A 17,272-nucleotide genomic window follows, 5' to 3' on the forward strand; every position below is an offset into this window, starting at 1 on the left:
CCACCCCCCCATTACATGTCCGAAGCGTCGCCCCCATTTGTGTTTTTTGTATTTTTTATTTTTGGCCTGCAGAGGGCGCAGTTTTTAGGCTAGCAGCACCAAACGTTCAGGGATTTGTTGGGCGACTCTCTTGATGATGCCACCCAGGTTCGCCACCACTGTAATAGAAGATGGGGCTACACTTTTGAGGGTCCATAACTTGGGGAGGTATGGCCATGCCCCCCAGGGGCGGGGCTTGGGGAGGTGTGGCCATGCCCCAGGGGTGGGTGGGAGCATTGCCCCACCCCCGAACCCCCCCCCCCAAATCCACACCTACGTCCCTGGTCCTCCTTATAGACATGGAGAGGGAAAATGAGGACACTGTAGACAGAAATGGTCCCCTTTACAGCAAACACACAATGGTGCGCTAGCAAGCAGATAGAAGATTTTTGGAAGACGTTGCCTGCCTCTGAACATCCGTCGAGTAAAATTCTGAAATTTTGCAGAACCTCCCCTCCTGCCCCTCCATTCTTGGAATTTCCCTTGGATTAGAAACTGATGCCATATTCCTAAAAACAGAAAAAGAAACGGATCGTTGGAATTCAGGAAGCAATTGTGTAAAGAGGATTTCAGAAAATTTCCTTTTGTGATGCTAGGAGCCAGCATGCTGTAGTGGTTAAGAGCAGGTTGACTCTAATCTGGAGAACTGGGTTTGATTCCCCACTCCTACACACGAGCTGCAGACAATACACTATTGTGTGGGAGGAATTCTGCACAGCCCCCCCCCCTCCCCCAAGTGTTTGGAAGATACTTTATTTTTCCTCCAAGTGCTTTATTTTGAAAACACTAACCTGAAGTTGCTTTGACAACGTTTCCCGCTTGCTGTGCAGAGAACAGGAAACATTTTACACCTTCCCCTTTTTAGGAGCTCTGACTTTCATTTTCGCCACAGCTTGCGCCTACCATTTTCTACCGCTGCAGGATTCTCCTTGCCACCTGAAGAAGAGTTTGGATTTATATCCCCCCTTTCTCTCGTGCAGGAGACTCAAAGGGGCTTACAATCTCCTTGCCCTTTCCCCCCTCACAACAAACACCCTGTGAGGTAAGTGGGGCTGAGAGAGCTCCGAGAAGCTGTGACTAGCCCAAGGTCACCCAGCTGGCGTGTGTGGGAGTGCACAGGCTAATCTGAATTCCCCAGATAAGCCTCCACAGCTCAGGCGGCAGAGCGGGGAATCAAACCCGGTTCCTCCAGATTAGATACACGAGCTCTTAACCTCCTACGCCACTGCTGCTCCTAACCTGCCGTTTGAAGAAGGTTCCATGGAGTGTTCCTCGGCTTGCAGCTCACCCATCTGCAATTTCCATGTGAAAAGTGCATGAATAAAGTTAGTTTTCACTGCTGATTCTGTGCACATCTTGTTTTTCCTTTTAATTTTTGTTTTGAAAAAGGTGCCTTTGAATTTCCGACAACTCAAAATGTACAATTCTCATATCGTATCATCGAAGCTTTGAAGACACCTCCCTCAAAACAAAAAAGTGTGCTAAACTGGCAGTGAAAACGAACTTTATTCAGGTACTTTTTATGTGGAAATTTCAGATGGATGAGATGCAAGTTAAGGAACCGTCCGTGGGAACCTAAAGGGTGCGGGGTGAGTAAAAGAACCATTTTGGAGTAAAATCAGTGGTGGGGTCCAAAAATTTTAATAACAGGTTCCGATGGTGGTGGGATTCAAACAGTGGCGCCGCCGCACACACGCACCTCCAGTCCCTATTGGGCAGGGAGGTTACTTTAGTAACCCCTTCTCGGCACTCAGAAAAAATTAGTAACCACTTCTAGAGAAGTGGTGAGAACTGGTTGGATCCCACCTCTGAGTAAAATGTTTTATTTTCCCTACATTTTGGGAGAAAAAAAGTCAACATTGTTCTTTTTAAAAACATCTGCAAGACATTCTATTTGCGTGGTGCAGAATGAGCTTTGTTGATGAACCAGCTTTGATTCCACGCTCCTCTGCAGGAAGCTTGCTGGGTGACCTTGGGCCAGTCACAGTTCTCTCAGAACTCTCTCAGCCTCACCTACCGCACAAGGTGTCTGTTGTGGGGAGGAGGAAAAAGGAGTTTGCAAGATGCTGTGAGACTCCTTACGGAAGAGGAAAGCGGAATATAAATCCAAACTCTTCTCTTCTTCTTGTTTTAGGAGAGGTGAATCCAAGCTCCAAGTAGGACACTCTTCCCACTGGTTAGCTTTAGCATTGGAATGTGCCATGCTGCTGAAACATGGCAAAACCATCTAATTCTTACAACATGTCTTTAACCCAAAGAACAAACACCTCCTGGGCATCGCCAACACTGCAATCTAAGCTGTTATGAAAGTCCATTGCCCTTATGACATATAGCAGTGATGGCGAACCTATGGCACGGGTGCCAGAGGTGGCACTCAGAGCCCTTTCTGTGGGCACGCGTGCACAGAGTTCATCATGTGGGAGGGGACGAAAAATCACCCCCACACACACACCTAACCTGACCTGGGCATGATCCTTTACCTAGGAGTAAGCTCGGTTGCTGGCAATGGGGCTTCCTTCTGAGTAAACCCTCCTAGGATCATGATTTACCCATTTGAAGCATTGCATGATTGCTTCACCAAGCTTACTCCTGAGTAACATGCGCCTCGGAGTCAACTGTTTTTTCTAAACTAAAACTTCAGTATTCAGGTTAAATTGCCATGTTGGCACTTTGCAATAAATAAGTGGGTTTTGGGTTGCAATTTGGGCACTCAGCCTCAAAAAGTTTCACCATCACTGACATATAGCTAATGATGACAGCTTTCAACAATTTATGAGAGGAAATAAGCCAATGATTTGGCAACAGTGTTGAAAAAAAGATGTCCCTAATAGTTGCTTTGAGCCTGGCTGTTGTGTCAGGGAGAATGGGATATTAAGTTTGAATGGGTGGGTGGATGGATTATGTTTGGGTGGGTGGTATTGCCTGAGGATTTCAGCTGTGATGTGGGTCATATTAGTGAAAGGCACGGGCTTTGGAGAAACAGGCACACCTGCCTGATAGAGATGCACCAGCCCGCTCTTTGGGGCTGGATATGAAGACACAGTCCCAGACACAGTCTAGTAAAACTGGCTTGGATAACAGTAGAGAACTGACAAAAATTTGTAGGGAGTTCCAGAAAGCTGGTCCATTCATTGCAACCAGTCTGTGCTGAAGTGTTGCATATCTCCTAAGGGCACTTCTGGGAAGAGATTGTTCATGTAATTTATTTCCTGCTTCTCATTAAACCAACTCTTTACACACGTTGCCTAAGGGCTGCTGTTCTCTAAGTTGCACATTCTCTCCTCTAAGAAACACAGGTTCTTCTTTCTCCCCTCCCCCTCAACCCCCCCCCCCCACGTGCCCACCACCACGTTTGCCAACAAACCCTGTGAATCGCTGATGATTCTCAGCTACGTATGAAAGAGATCTCTTTTAATGTTGGTATCAAAAGGGTGGGAGGTAAGAGGATATTGTGGGTATTGTTAGATCTTGGAAGCAAAGCGGTACTTGGATGAACAATGCTGAGACAGGCCATGGTAAATAACCCCTCCTTCTCATCTCCCTTGCTGGGGTCATCATAAGCCAATTGCAACTTGACCCAACTTATGTAGGTACACATGAAAGGGATGCTTTGGCAAATGCATCTTTTCGAGAAGCTGAATTCCTTGATCACGTGAGACATGAAAAGCCCATGGGCAGTACCGAAGTGGCTCGTTTTCTTGACTCATCTGCATGGATTTTGAGTTCTCTCTGATGGACAAATTGATTGTTTTTTGGGCTACAAGTAGGGCTGCAGATCTCCCAGAATTACAACTGAACTCCAGAAAATAGAGAACCGTAGCCCTTGAGAAATGCATTTTTTGGGCAGCCTGAACTGAGTCAAATTTTCACCTGGAGTTTTGGGGGGAAAAATTCTCATAGCAGAGGATACGTGGTGGGGCAATTCATTTAATGGCTTGGCACCCTGAACCTCATCCCTGGGGGTGGGGGTAGGGGGGCACCCAGAGAAGTAGTTTTCCCCGAGCGTCATTTCCTCCGATACACCTCCGAAGATGAGTAACCATAATTTTCCACCTGCAGATCTGATGAACTTAGAAAACATAGGGTTTGACATATACAACAGAGCCCACTCCCCTCCCACAAGCACGTGGATGAAAGCTTGGTGAAATCATTGTGTTGTTATCATCACCATCTCAGCTAGTTCACACAGGAAATTTTCATTATCTCAACTACAACACACTACCAGCATAGCTTCGGTATTGGAATGTGTGAAGGCCCCAGCAGGGGGAAAGAGGTAAGAGCCAAAGACATGTGAATAATCTTTGGAACGCATAAATTAACAAGACCCCAAATCTGACACTAACACAAAGTCAGATCCCAGACTCCTATCAGGAGGACAGCAGGAGGCTTGTTAGGGGGAAATATGTTAGGATCAGCTACACAACCATCAAGGACATGACAGCTATCTGTGTGTGTATTGGGGTGGGGGGCAGGGGGCGGGGGGGGGGGAGGCGGAGGCTAATTCCAAGCATATGTGGTTTACTTGGCCCTAGGGAAATCGGAAGATTATCTGAAGTATGAAACAGTCTGCTTCAGACTCTTTATGGTCCTGTATACATGTCAGTGGCTTCCAACAGGGACACAATGTACTATTTTGATGACATGTATTTTCCATATTCTCCCGTGCCAATTCCCCACTGCTGCCTGGAGTATTCCTCCAGGTAAATTCCTCCAGGTGAGCCACTGCATTCAATGTCAGCTGCCTCAGTGGATTCCTCTCTGATCTGAGTACTCCCTGGTTCTTCTCTTCTTCACATGAAGGCAGTCTGGTGAACATTCTTCCTTTTGGGCCTCCTTTCTCTAGGTAAGTTTTTAAAAAAGATGTACTGTGCTCTTTTCCTTGTCTCTGGGGAGGGAATTGGTCAGGGTCAATTCCAGGCATTGCATCAACAAGTGTGGGCACACTCAGAGGTGGGATCCAACCAGTTCTCACCACTTCTCTAGAAGTGGATACTAATTTTTTTCTGAGTGCCGAGAAGGGGTTACTAAAGCAACCTCCCTGCCCAATAGGGACTGGAGGTGCGTGTGTGCGGCGGAGCCACTGTTTGAATCTCACCACCCTCGGAACCTGTTATTAAAATTTTTGGATCCCACCACTGGGTACACTCACACCTGAAAGACCAGAAATATTTTCTAGGGTATAGTTTTTTGCGGTGCAAAGCTCGATTCAACAGATTGGAGGGGGGTTTCCACATACTGGACTTAGTCTTGATTTTCTTCCCAGTGGATCTACAAGCACTGTCATGTGTTCAGTCATAGCCGTACTGCCCTTCCTGTGCATTCTCACAGCTCGGGAGTCAGTTTATTTTCTTCCTCGTGTGCCTTAAATAACCAGGATTTTTTAAAGGAGATGGCCTCACAGATAACATCATAGTACCTCTCCCTTTTTAGTTTTTCCCATTTTTTTGTGTGCCTGCTTGTATGAGCATAGGTCGTGGGTGGGGGGGGGGGGGGGGGGGGGGGGGGGGGGGGGGGGGGGGGGGGGGGGGGGGGGGTGGGGGGGGGGGGGGGGGTGGGTGGGGGTGGGGGGGGGGTGGGGGGGGGGGGTGGGGGGGGGGGGGGGGGGGGGGGGGGGGGGGTGGGGGGGGGGGTGGTGGGGGGGGGGGGGGGTTTGGGGGGCAGGGGAGGTGGGGGGGGGGGGGGGTGGGGGGAGAGGGGGGGTGGGGGGCGGGGGGGGTGGGGGGGGGGGGGGGTGGGGGGGGGGGGGGGTGGGGGGGGGGGGGGGTGGGGGGGGGGGGGGGTGGGGGGGGGGGGGGGTGGGGGGGGGGGGGGGTGGGGGGGGGGGGGGGTGGGGGGGGGGGGGGGTGGGGGGGGGGGGGGGTGGGGGGGGGGGGGGGTGGGGGGGGGGGGGGGTGGGGGGGGGGGGGGGTGGGGGGGGGGGGGGGTGGGGGGGGGGGGGGGTGGGGGGGGGGGGGGGTGGGGGGGGGGGGGGGTGGGGGGGGGGGGGGGTGGGGGGGGGGGGGGGTGGGGGGGGGGGGGGGTGGGGGGGGGGGGGGGTGGGGGGGGGGGGGGGTGGGGGGGGGGGGGGGTGGGGGGGGGGGGGGGTGGGGGGGGGGGGGGGTGGGGGGGGGGGGGGGTGGGGGGGGGGGGGGGTGGGGGGGGGGGGGGGTGGGGGGGGGGGGGGGTGGGGGGGGGGGGGGGTGGGGGGGGGGGGGGGTGGGGGGGGGGGGGGGTGGGGGGGGGGGGGGGTGGGGGGGGGGGGGGGTGGGGGGGGGGGGGGGTGGGGGGGGGGGGGGGTGGGGGGGGGGGGGGGTGGGGGGGGGGGGGGGTGGGGGGGGGGGGGGGTGGGGGGGGGGGGGGGTGGGGGGGGGGGGGGGTGGGGGGGGGGGGGGGTGGGGGGGGGGGGGGGTGGGGGGGGGGGGGGGTGGGGGGGGGGGGGGGTGGGGGGGGGGGGGGGTGGGGGGGGGGGGGGGTGGGGGGGGGGGGGGGTGGGGGGGGGGGGGGGTGGGGGGGGGGGGGGGTGGGGGGGGGGGGGGGTGGGGGGGGGGGGGGGTGGGGGGGGGGGGGGGTGGGGGGGGGGGGGGGTGGGGGGGGGGGGGGGTGGGGGGGGGGGGGGGTGGGGGGGGGGGGGGGTGGGGGGGGGGGGGGGTGGGGGGGGGGGGGGGTGGGGGGGGGGGGGGGTGGGGGGGGGGGGGGGTGGGGGGGGGGGGGGGTGGGGGGGGGGGGGGGTGGGGGGGGGGGGGGGTGGGGGGGGGGGGGGGTGGGGGGGGGGGGGGGTGGGGGGGGGGGGGGGTGGGGGGGGGGGGGGGTGGGGGGGGGGGGGGGTGGGGGGGGGGGGGGGTGGGGGGGGGGGGGGGTGGGGGGGGGGGGGGGTGGGGGGGGGGGGGGGTGGGGGGGGGGGGGGGTGGGGGGGGGGGGGGGTGGGGGGGGGGGGGGGTGGGGGGGGGGGGGGGTGGGGGGGGGGGGGGGTGGGGGGGGGGGGGGGTGGGGGGGGGGGGGGGTGGGGGGGGGGGGGGGTGGGGGGGGGGGGGGGTGGGGGGGGGGGGGGGTGGGGGGGGGGGGGGGTGGGGGGGGGGGGGGGTGGGGGGGGGGGGGGGTGGGGGGGGGGGGGGGTGGGGGGGGGGGGGGGTGGGGGGGGGGGGGGGTGGGGGGGGGGGGGGGTGGGGGGGGGGGGGGGTGGGGGGGGGGGGGGGTGGGGGGGGGGGGGGGTGGGGGGGGGGGGGGGTGGGGGGGGGGGGGGGTGGGGGGGGGGGGGGGTGGGGGGGGGGGGGGGTGGGGGGGGGGGGGGGTGGGGGGGGGGGGGGGTGGGGGGGGGGGGGGGTGGGGGGGGGGGGGGGTGGGGGGGGGGGGGGGTGGGGGGGGGGGGGGGTGGGGGGGGGGGGGGGTGGGGGGGGGGGGGGGTGGGGGGGGGGGGGGGTGGGGGGGGGGGGGGGTGGGGGGGGGGGGGGGTGGGGGGGGGGGGGGGTGGGGGGGGGGGGGGGTGGGGGGGGGGGGGGGTGGGGGGGGGGGGGGGTGGGGGGGGGGGGGGGTGGGGGGGGGGGGGGGTGGGGGGGGGGGGGGGTGGGGGGGGGGGGGGGTGGGGGGGGGGGGGGGTGGGGGGGGGGGGGGGTGGGGGGGGGGGGGGGTGGGGGGGGGGGGGGGTGGGGGGGGGGGGGGGTGGGGGGGGGGGGGGGTGGGGGGGGGGGGGGGTGGGGGGGGGGGGGGGTGGGGGGGGGGGGGGGTGGGGGGGGGGGGGGGTGGGGGGGGGGGGGGGTGGGGGGGGGGGGGGGTGGGGGGGGGGGGGGGTGGGGGGGGGGGGGGGTGGGGGGGGGGGGGGGTGGGGGGGGGGGGGGGTGGGGGGGGGGGGGGGTGGGGGGGGGGGGGGGTGGGGGGGGGGGGGGGTGGGGGGGGGGGGGGGTGGGGGGGGGGGGGGGTGGGGGGGGGGGGGGGTGGGGGGGGGGGGGGGTGGGGGGGGGGGGGGGTGGGGGGGGGGGGGGGTGGGGGGGGGGGGGGGTGGGGGGGGGGGGGGGTGGGGGGGGGGGGGGGTGGGGGGGGGGGGGGGTGGGGGGGGGGGGGGGTGGGGGGGGGGGGGGGTGGGGGGGGGGGGGGGTGGGGGGGGGGGGGGGTGGGGGGGGGGGGGGGTGGGGGGGGGGGGGGGTGGGGGGGGGGGGGGGTGGGGGGGGGGGGGGGTGGGGGGGGGGGGGGGTGGGGGGGGGGGGGGGTGGGGGGGGGGGGGGGTGGGGGGGGGGGGGGGTGGGGGGGGGGGGGGGTGGGGGGGGGGGGGGGTGGGGGGGGGGGGGGGTGGGGGGGGGGGGGGGTGGGGGGGGGGGGGGGTGGGGGGGGGGGGGGGTGGGGGGGGGGGGGGGTGGGGGGGGGGGGGGGTGGGGGGGGGGGGGGGTGGGGGGGGGGGGGGGTGGGGGGGGGGGGGGGTGGGGGGGGGGGGGGGTGGGGGGGGGGGGGGGTGGGGGGGGGGGGGGGTGGGGGGGGGGGGGGGTGGGGGGGGGGGGGGGTGGGGGGGGGGGGGGGTGGGGGGGGGGGGGGGTGGGGGGGGGGGGGGGTGGGGGGGGGGGGGGGTGGGGGGGGGGGGGGGTGGGGGGGGGGGGGGGTGGGGGGGGGGGGGGGTGGGGGGGGGGGGGGGTGGGGGGGGGGGGGGGTGGGGGGGGGGGGGGGTGGGGGGGGGGGGGGGTGGGGGGGGGGGGGGGTGGGGGGGGGGGGGGGTGGGGGGGGGGGGGGGTGGGGGGGGGGGGGGGTGGGGGGGGGGGGGGGTGGGGGGGGGGGGGGGTGGGGGGGGGGGGGGGTGGGGGGGGGGGGGGGTGGGGGGGGGGGGGGGTGGGGGGGGGGGGGGGTGGGGGGGGGGGGGGGTGGGGGGGGGGGGGGGTGGGGGGGGGGGGGGGTGGGGGGGGGGGGGGGTGGGGGGGGGGGGGGGTGGGGGGGGGGGGGGGTGGGGGGGGGGGGGGGTGGGGGGGGGGGGGGGTGGGGGGGGGGGGGGGTGGGGGGGGGGGGGGGTGGGGGGGGGGGGGGGTGGGGGGGGGGGGGGGTGGGGGGGGGGGGGGGTGGGGGGGGGGGGGGGTGGGGGGGGGGGGGGGTGGGGGGGGGGGGGGGTGGGGGGGGGGGGGGGTGGGGGGGGGGGGGGGTGGGGGGGGGGGGGGGTGGGGGGGGGGGGGGGTGGGGGGGGGGGGGGGTGGGGGGGGGGGGGGGTGGGGGGGGGGGGGGGTGGGGGGGGGGGGGGGTGGGGGGGGGGGGGGGTGGGGGGGGGGGGGGGTGGGGGGGGGGGGGGGTGGGGGGGGGGGGGGGTGGGGGGGGGGGGGGGTGGGGGGGGGGGGGGGTGGGGGGGGGGGGGGGTGGGGGGGGGGGGGGGTGGGGGGGGGGGGGGGTGGGGGGGGGGGGGGGTGGGGGGGGGGGGGGGTGGGGGGGGGGGGGGGTGGGGGGGGGGGGGGGTGGGGGGGGGGGGGGGTGGGGGGGGGGGGGGGTGGGGGGGGGGGGGGGTGGGGGGGGGGGGGGGTGGGGGGGGGGGGGGGTGGGGGGGGGGGGGGGTGGGGGGGGGGGGGGGTGGGGGGGGGGGGGGGTGGGGGGGGGGGGGGGTGGGGGGGGGGGGGGGTGGGGGGGGGGGGGGGTGGGGGGGGGGGGGGGTGGGGGGGGGGGGGGGTGGGGGGGGGGGGGGGTGGGGGGGGGGGGGGGTGGGGGGGGGGGGGGGTGGGGGGGGGGGGGGGTGGGGGGGGGGGGGGGTGGGGGGGGGGGGGGGTGGGGGGGGGGGGGGGTGGGGGGGGGGGGGGGTGGGGGGGGGGGGGGGTGGGGGGGGGGGGGGGTGGGGGGGGGGGGGGGTGGGGGGGGGGGGGGGTGGGGGGGGGGGGGGGTGGGGGGGGGGGGGGGTGGGGGGGGGGGGGGGTGGGGGGGGGGGGGGGTGGGGGGGGGGGGGGGTGGGGGGGGGGGGGGGTGGGGGGGGGGGGGGGTGGGGGGGGGGGGGGGTGGGGGGGGGGGGGGGTGGGGGGGGGGGGGGGTGGGGGGGGGGGGGGGTGGGGGGGGGGGGGGGTGGGGGGGGGGGGGGGTGGGGGGGGGGGGGGGTGGGGGGGGGGGGGGGTGGGGGGGGGGGGGGGTGGGGGGGGGGGGGGGTGGGGGGGGGGGGGGGTGGGGGGGGGGGGGGGTGGGGGGGGGGGGGGGTGGGGGGGGGGGGGGGTGGGGGGGGGGGGGGGTGGGGGGGGGGGGGGGTGGGGGGGGGGGGGGGTGGGGGGGGGGGGGGGTGGGGGGGGGGGGGGGTGGGGGGGGGGGGGGGTGGGGGGGGGGGGGGGTGGGGGGGGGGGGGGGTGGGGGGGGGGGGGGGTGGGGGGGGGGGGGGGTGGGGGGGGGGGGGGGTGGGGGGGGGGGGGGGTGGGGGGGGGGGGGGGTGGGGGGGGGGGGGGGTGGGGGGGGGGGGGGGTGGGGGGGGGGGGGGGTGGGGGGGGGGGGGGGTGGGGGGGGGGGGGGGTGGGGGGGGGGGGGGGTGGGGGGGGGGGGGGGTGGGGGGGGGGGGGGGTGGGGGGGGGGGGGGGTGGGGGGGGGGGGGGGTGGGGGGGGGGGGGGGTGGGGGGGGGGGGGGGTGGGGGGGGGGGGGGGTGGGGGGGGGGGGGGGTGGGGGGGGGGGGGGGTGGGGGGGGGGGGGGGTGGGGGGGGGGGGGGGTGGGGGGGGGGGGGGGTGGGGGGGGGGGGGGGTGGGGGGGGGGGGGGGTGGGGGGGGGGGGGGGTGGGGGGGGGGGGGGGTGGGGGGGGGGGGGGGTGGGGGGGGGGGGGGGTGGGGGGGGGGGGGGGTGGGGGGGGGGGGGGGTGGGGGGGGGGGGGGGTGGGGGGGGGGGGGGGTGGGGGGGGGGGGGGGTGGGGGGGGGGGGGGGTGGGGGGGGGGGGGGGTGGGGGGGGGGGGGGGTGGGGGGGGGGGGGGGTGGGGGGGGGGGGGGGTGGGGGGGGGGGGGGGTGGGGGGGGGGGGGGGTGGGGGGGGGGGGGGGTGGGGGGGGGGGGGGGTGGGGGGGGGGGGGGGTGGGGGGGGGGGGGGGTGGGGGGGGGGGGGGGTGGGGGGGGGGGGGGGTGGGGGGGGGGGGGGGTGGGGGGGGGGGGGGGTGGGGGGGGGGGGGGGTGGGGGGGGGGGGGGGTGGGGGGGGGGGGGGGTGGGGGGGGGGGGGGGTGGGGGGGGGGGGGGGTGGGGGGGGGGGGGGGTGGGGGGGGGGGGGGGTGGGGGGGGGGGGGGGTGGGGGGGGGGGGGGGTGGGGGGGGGGGGGGGTGGGGGGGGGGGGGGGTGGGGGGGGGGGGGGGTGGGGGGGGGGGGGGGTGGGGGGGGGGGGGGGTGGGGGGGGGGGGGGGTGGGGGGGGGGGGGGGTGGGGGGGGGGGGGGGTGGGGGGGGGGGGGGGTGGGGGGGGGGGGGGGTGGGGGGGGGGGGGGGTGGGGGGGGGGGGGGGTGGGGGGGGGGGGGGGTGGGGGGGGGGGGGGGTGGGGGGGGGGGGGGGTGGGGGGGGGGGGGGGTGGGGGGGGGGGGGGGTGGGGGGGGGGGGGGGTGGGGGGGGGGGGGGGTGGGGGGGGGGGGGGGTGGGGGGGGGGGGGGGTGGGGGGGGGGGGGGGTGGGGGGGGGGGGGGGTGGGGGGGGGGGGGGGTGGGGGGGGGGGGGGGTGGGGGGGGGGGGGGGTGGGGGGGGGGGGGGGTGGGGGGGGGGGGGGGTGGGGGGGGGGGGGGGTGGGGGGGGGGGGGGGTGGGGGGGGGGGGGGGTGGGGGGGGGGGGGGGTGGGGGGGGGGGGGGGTGGGGGGGGGGGGGGGTGGGGGGGGGGGGGGGTGGGGGGGGGGGGGGGTGGGGGGGGGGGGGGGTGGGGGGGGGGGGGGGTGGGGGGGGGGGGGGGTGGGGGGGGGGGGGGGTGGGGGGGGGGGGGGGTGGGGGGGGGGGGGGGTGGGGGGGGGGGGGGGTGGGGGGGGGGGGGGGTGGGGGGGGGGGGGGGTGGGGGGGGGGGGGGGTGGGGGGGGGGGGGGGTGGGGGGGGGGGGGGGTGGGGGGGGGGGGGGGTGGGGGGGGGGGGGGGTGGGGGGGGGGGGGGGTGGGGGGGGGGGGGGGTGGGGGGGGGGGGGGGTGGGGGGGGGGGGGGGTGGGGGGGGGGGGGGGTGGGGGGGGGGGGGGGTGGGGGGGGGGGGGGGTGGGGGGGGGGGGGGGTGGGGGGGGGGGGGGGTGGGGGGGGGGGGGGGTGGGGGGGGGGGGGGGTGGGGGGGGGGGGGGGTGGGGGGGGGGGGGGGTGGGGGGGGGGGGGGGTGGGGGGGGGGGGGGGTGGGGGGGGGGGGGGGTGGGGGGGGGGGGGGGTGGGGGGGGGGGGGGGTGGGGGGGGGGGGGGGTGGGGGGGGGGGGGGGTGGGGGGGGGGGGGGGTGGGGGGGGGGGGGGGTGGGGGGGGGGGGGGGTGGGGGGGGGGGGGGGTGGGGGGGGGGGGGGGTGGGGGGGGGGGGGGGTGGGGGGGGGGGGGGGTGGGGGGGGGGGGGGGTGGGGGGGGGGGGGGGTGGGGGGGGGGGGGGGTGGGGGGGGGGGGGGGTGGGGGGGGGGGGGGGTGGGGGGGGGGGGGGGTGGGGGGGGGGGGGGGTGGGGGGGGGGGGGGGTGGGGGGGGGGGGGGGTGGGGGGGGGGGGGGGTGGGGGGGGGGGGGGGTGGGGGGGGGGGGGGGTGGGGGGGGGGGGGGGTGGGGGGGGGGGGGGGTGGGGGGGGGGGGGGGTGGGGGGGGGGGGGGGTGGGGGGGGGGGGGGGTGGGGGGGGGGGGGGGTGGGGGGGGGGGGGGGTGGGGGGGGGGGGGGGTGGGGGGGGGGGGGGGTGGGGGGGGGGGGGGGTGGGGGGGGGGGGGGGTGGGGGGGGGGGGGGGTGGGGGGGGGGGGGGGTGGGGGGGGGGGGGGGTGGGGGGGGGGGGGGGTGGGGGGGGGGGGGGGTGGGGGGGGGGGGGGGTGGGGGGGGGGGGGGGTGGGGGGGGGGGGGGGTGGGGGGGGGGGGGGGTGGGGGGGGGGGGGGGTGGGGGGGGGGGGGGGTGGGGGGGGGGGGGGGTGGGGGGGGGGGGGGGTGGGGGGGGGGGGGGGTGGGGGGGGGGGGGGGTGGGGGGGGGGGGGGGTGGGGGGGGGGGGGGGTGGGGGGGGGGGGGGGTGGGGGGGGGGGGGGGTGGGGGGGGGGGGGGGTGGGGGGGGGGGGGGGTGGGGGGGGGGGGGGGTGGGGGGGGGGGGGGGTGGGGGGGGGGGGGGGTGGGGGGGGGGGGGGGTGGGGGGGGGGGGGGGTGGGGGGGGGGGGGGGTGGGGGGGGGGGGGGGTGGGGGGGGGGGGGGGTGGGGGGGGGGGGGGGTGGGGGGGGGGGGGGGTGGGGGGGGGGGGGGGTGGGGGGGGGGGGGGGTGGGGGGGGGGGGGGGTGGGGGGGGGGGGGGGTGGGGGGGGGGGGGGGTGGGGGGGGGGGGGGGTGGGGGGGGGGGGGGGTGGGGGGGGGGGGGGGTGGGGGGGGGGGGGGGTGGGGGGGGGGGGGGGTGGGGGGGGGGGGGGGTGGGGGGGGGGGGGGGTGGGGGGGGGGGGGGGTGGGGGGGGGGGGGGGTGGGGGGGGGGGGGGGTGGGGGGGGGGGGGGGTGGGGGGGGGGGGGGGTGGGGGGGGGGGGGGGTGGGGGGGGGGGGGGGTGGGGGGGGGGGGGGGTGGGGGGGGGGGGGGGTGGGGGGGGGGGGGGGTGGGGGGGGGGGGGGGTGGGGGGGGGGGGGGGTGGGGGGGGGGGGGGGTGGGGGGGGGGGGGGGTGGGGGGGGGGGGGGGTGGGGGGGGGGGGGGGTGGGGGGGGGGGGGGGTGGGGGGGGGGGGGGGTGGGGGGGGGGGGGGGTGGGGGGGGGGGGGGGTGGGGGGGGGGGGGGGTGGGGGGGGGGGGGGGTGGGGGGGGGGGGGGGTGGGGGGGGGGGGGGGTGGGGGGGGGGGGGGGTGGGGGGGGGGGGGGGTGGGGGGGGGGGGGGGTGGGGGGGGGGGGGGGTGGGGGGGGGGGGGGGTGGGGGGGGGGGGGGGTGGGGGGGGGGGGGGGTGGGGGGGGGGGGGGGTGGGGGGGGGGGGGGGTGGGGGGGGGGGGGGGTGGGGGGGGGGGGGGGTGGGGGGGGGGGGGGGTGGGGGGGGGGGGGGGTGGGGGGGGGGGGGGGTGGGGGGGGGGGGGGGTGGGGGGGGGGGGGGGTGGGGGGGGGGGGGGGTGGGGGGGGGGGGGGGTGGGGGGGGGGGGGGGTGGGGGGGGGGGGGGGTGGGGGGGGGGGGGGGTGGGGGGGGGGGGGGGTGGGGGGGGGGGGGGGTGGGGGGGGGGGGGGGTGGGGGGGGGGGGGGGTGGGGGGGGGGGGGGGTGGGGGGGGGGGGGGGTGGGGGGGGGGGGGGGTGGGGGGGGGGGGGGGTGGGGGGGGGGGGGGGTGGGGGGGGGGGGGGGTGGGGGGGGGGGGGGGTGGGGGGGGGGGGGGGTGGGGGGGGGGGGGGGTGGGGGGGGGGGGGGGTGGGGGGGGGGGGGGGTGGGGGGGGGGGGGGGTGGGGGGGGGGGGGGGTGGGGGGGGGGGGGGGTGGGGGGGGGGGGGGGTGGGGGGGGGGGGGGGTGGGGGGGGGGGGGGGTGGGGGGGGGGGGGGGTGGGGGGGGGGGGGGGTGGGGGGGGGGGGGGGTGGGGGGGGGGGGGGGTGGGGGGGGGGGGGGGTGGGGGGGGGGGGGGGTGGGGGGGGGGGGGGGTGGGGGGGGGGGGGGGTGGGGGGGGGGGGGGGTGGGGGGGGGGGGGGGTGGGGGGGGGGGGGGGTGGGGGGGGGGGGGGGTGGGGGGGGGGGGGGGTGGGGGGGGGGGGGGGTGGGGGGGGGGGGGGGTGGGGGGGGGGGGGGGTGGGGGGGGGGGGGGGTGGGGGGGGGGGGGGGTGGGGGGGGGGGGGGGTGGGGGGGGGGGGGGGTGGGGGGGGGGGGGGGTGGGGGGGGGGGGGGGTGGGGGGGGGGGGGGGTGGGGGGGGGGGGGGGTGGGGGGGGGGGGGGGTGGGGGGGGGGGGGGGTGGGGGGGGGGGGGGGTGGGGGGGGGGGGGGGTGGGGGGGGGGGGGGGTGGGGGGGGGGGGGGGTGGGGGGGGGGGGGGGTGGGGGGGGGGGGGGGTGGGGGGGGGGGGGGGTGGGGGGGGGGGGGGGTGGGGGGGGGGGGGGGTGGGGGGGGGGGGGGGTGGGGGGGGGGGGGGGTGGGGGGGGGGGGGGGTGGGGGGGGGGGGGGGTGGGGGGGGGGGGGGGTGGGGGGGGGGGGGGGTGGGGGGGGGGGGGGGTGGGGGGGGGGGGGGGTGGGGGGGGGGGGGGGTGGGGGGGGGGGGGGGTGGGGGGGGGGGGGGGTGGGGGGGGGGGGGGGTGGGGGGGGGGGGGGGTGGGGGGGGGGGGGGGTGGGGAGGGGGGGGGGGGGGGGGGGGGGGGGGGGGGGGGGGGGGGGGGAGGGGGGGGGGGGGGGGGGGCGCGCGGGGCGGGGGCGTGGGGGGGCGGGGGGCGGGGGGGGGGGGGGGGGGGGGGGGGGTGGGGGGGGGGGGGGGGGGGGGGGTGGGGGGGGGGGGGGAGGGAGGGAGGGGTGGCATGCAAGGGAAGGGAAGGGAGGGAGGGGTGGCATGCAAGGGAAGGGAAGGGAGGGAGGGAGGAGTAGCATGCAAGGGAAGGGAAGGAAGGGAGGGAGGGGTGGCATGCAAGGAAGGGGAGGGAGGGAGGGGTGCCATACAAGGGACGGGAAGGGAGGGAGGGGTGGCATGCAAGGCAGGGGAGGGAGGGAGGGGGCCCAGCATCTAGACATGGCCCACCCACCCTAGCAGTTTCAGTATTGTCTGCCCTTTAGTTCATGGCAGACATGGGGTCATCAAGAGAGATCATGCAGTCAGTCTGGGTGACGTACTCTTTTACGCTGGGATGGCATGGAAAGAAACAGCATCTGACATTTCCCAATGGGCCAAACAAGATGTGTGAGAAGCTGCTAGGTAGACAGGCCCTTTACACATAACCGCTGGGAATACTAGTCATTAGGCCAAACTAGACATTAAGAGGAGCAGCTGAAAACAGTGTGGTGTTCTTAATGATGGATATCCAAATAAGTAGGCTGCCTTGTTTTAAACAGGAGCACAGTTTAATAAATGAGGCACTTTTTTCTGTGTGGGGTTATTTCCCCCTGTTTCTGCCTACACTAAAGTGGATTCCGCACAGCAAATGTGGAATGGGTTGCAGTCGTTACAAAGGAACCCGTTTTCTTTTTTCCTGCTTACATGTGCGCTGCTCAAGCAGCAACGGGAGCCCATGGAAACAATCCGGGTTGCTTTTGCTCCTTTGCAGACAGCCACTTCTCTCCCTCATTTTTTAAAATGTCCTACAATGCATGCACAGCTGCAAAGGCATACAGGAATGGACCCCCACACCCATGCTGATCATTCCACTATAGGACCGACTGCACCTGCATAGCTGCGCATGCGCAACATGCAAAATAAAAAATGAGAAGATAAAGGGGACTTCCCTGCAATGGCAGGCCAATAATAAAGATGTTGTTTTAGATGGATCATACTCACAACAAGAAGGAGAAAATGGGCTTGGGTGACTTGGTACCCTGGGAGAATCTGCCCACAGCCTGCTGGGTGTCCCATGCAGAATGGGAAAGGGTGGATTCTCCCTGAAAGTGGACAGTTTGGAACTTACAGGGAACCAGCAGAGAGGAGGGGGGAAAAAGCATCTCCTACCTGGCTGCTTGTGTGGGAGCACCTCCAGCACAGGATTTTGAAAAAGAAGGAGATGGGACCTGTACAAAGCCAGGTTTATATGGTGCCCTATACCCAGTACATTTGGCCTGTGCAGAAACCACCTATGTCTGGTAGTAGACTGGGGGCAGTATGAAATACTGTCCAGGAGGTGGTGATGGCCACTAACCTGGATAGCTTTAAAAAGGGCTTGGACAGATTTATGGAGGAGAAGTCGATCTATGGCTACCAATCTTGATCCTCCTTGATCTGAGATTGCAAATGCCTTAGCAGACCAGGTGCTCAGGAGCAGCAGCAGCAGCAGAAGGCCCTTGCTTTCACATCCTGCACGTGAGCTCCAAAAGGCACCTGGTGGGCCACTGCGAATAGCAGAGTGCTGGACTAGATGGACTCTGGTCTGATCCAGCAGGTTAGTTCTTATGTTCTTATGATTATAGGAAGAGAGTTCTTTTTTTAAAAAAAAACCCCACAAAGTGTAATTTCTGCCTTCCTCCATCCCTGTTTATCTCATGTACTGGGGGAAAGTCTAGCTGCACTGAGGGAATATGCAAAGATTTCACAGTTGTGGGGAAATTGT

The 17,272-nt window shown here is 74.2% G+C and overlaps 1 protein-coding gene across 1 annotated transcript; it reads right to left on the reverse strand.

The window, feature by feature from the left end:
• Window positions 1-4,388: 4,388 nt before the first annotated feature.
• Window positions 4,389-8,449, reverse strand: LOC125435498 (basic proline-rich protein-like; the record flags this gene model as incomplete). Its single annotated transcript, XM_048501695.1, has 3 exons — window positions 4,389-4,403; window positions 5,813-6,307; window positions 7,340-8,449. Coding segments are annotated over 3 exons (1,620 nt in total), but the record flags the coding sequence as incomplete, so codon positions are not given.
• Between the last annotated feature and the right edge of the window lie 8,823 nt (window positions 8,450-17,272).

This window comes from Sphaerodactylus townsendi, linkage group LG06 (assembly GCF_021028975.2).
Source record: "Sphaerodactylus townsendi isolate TG3544 linkage group LG06, MPM_Stown_v2.3, whole genome shotgun sequence".
NCBI lineage: Eukaryota > Metazoa > Chordata > Lepidosauria > Squamata > Sphaerodactylidae > Sphaerodactylus > Sphaerodactylus townsendi.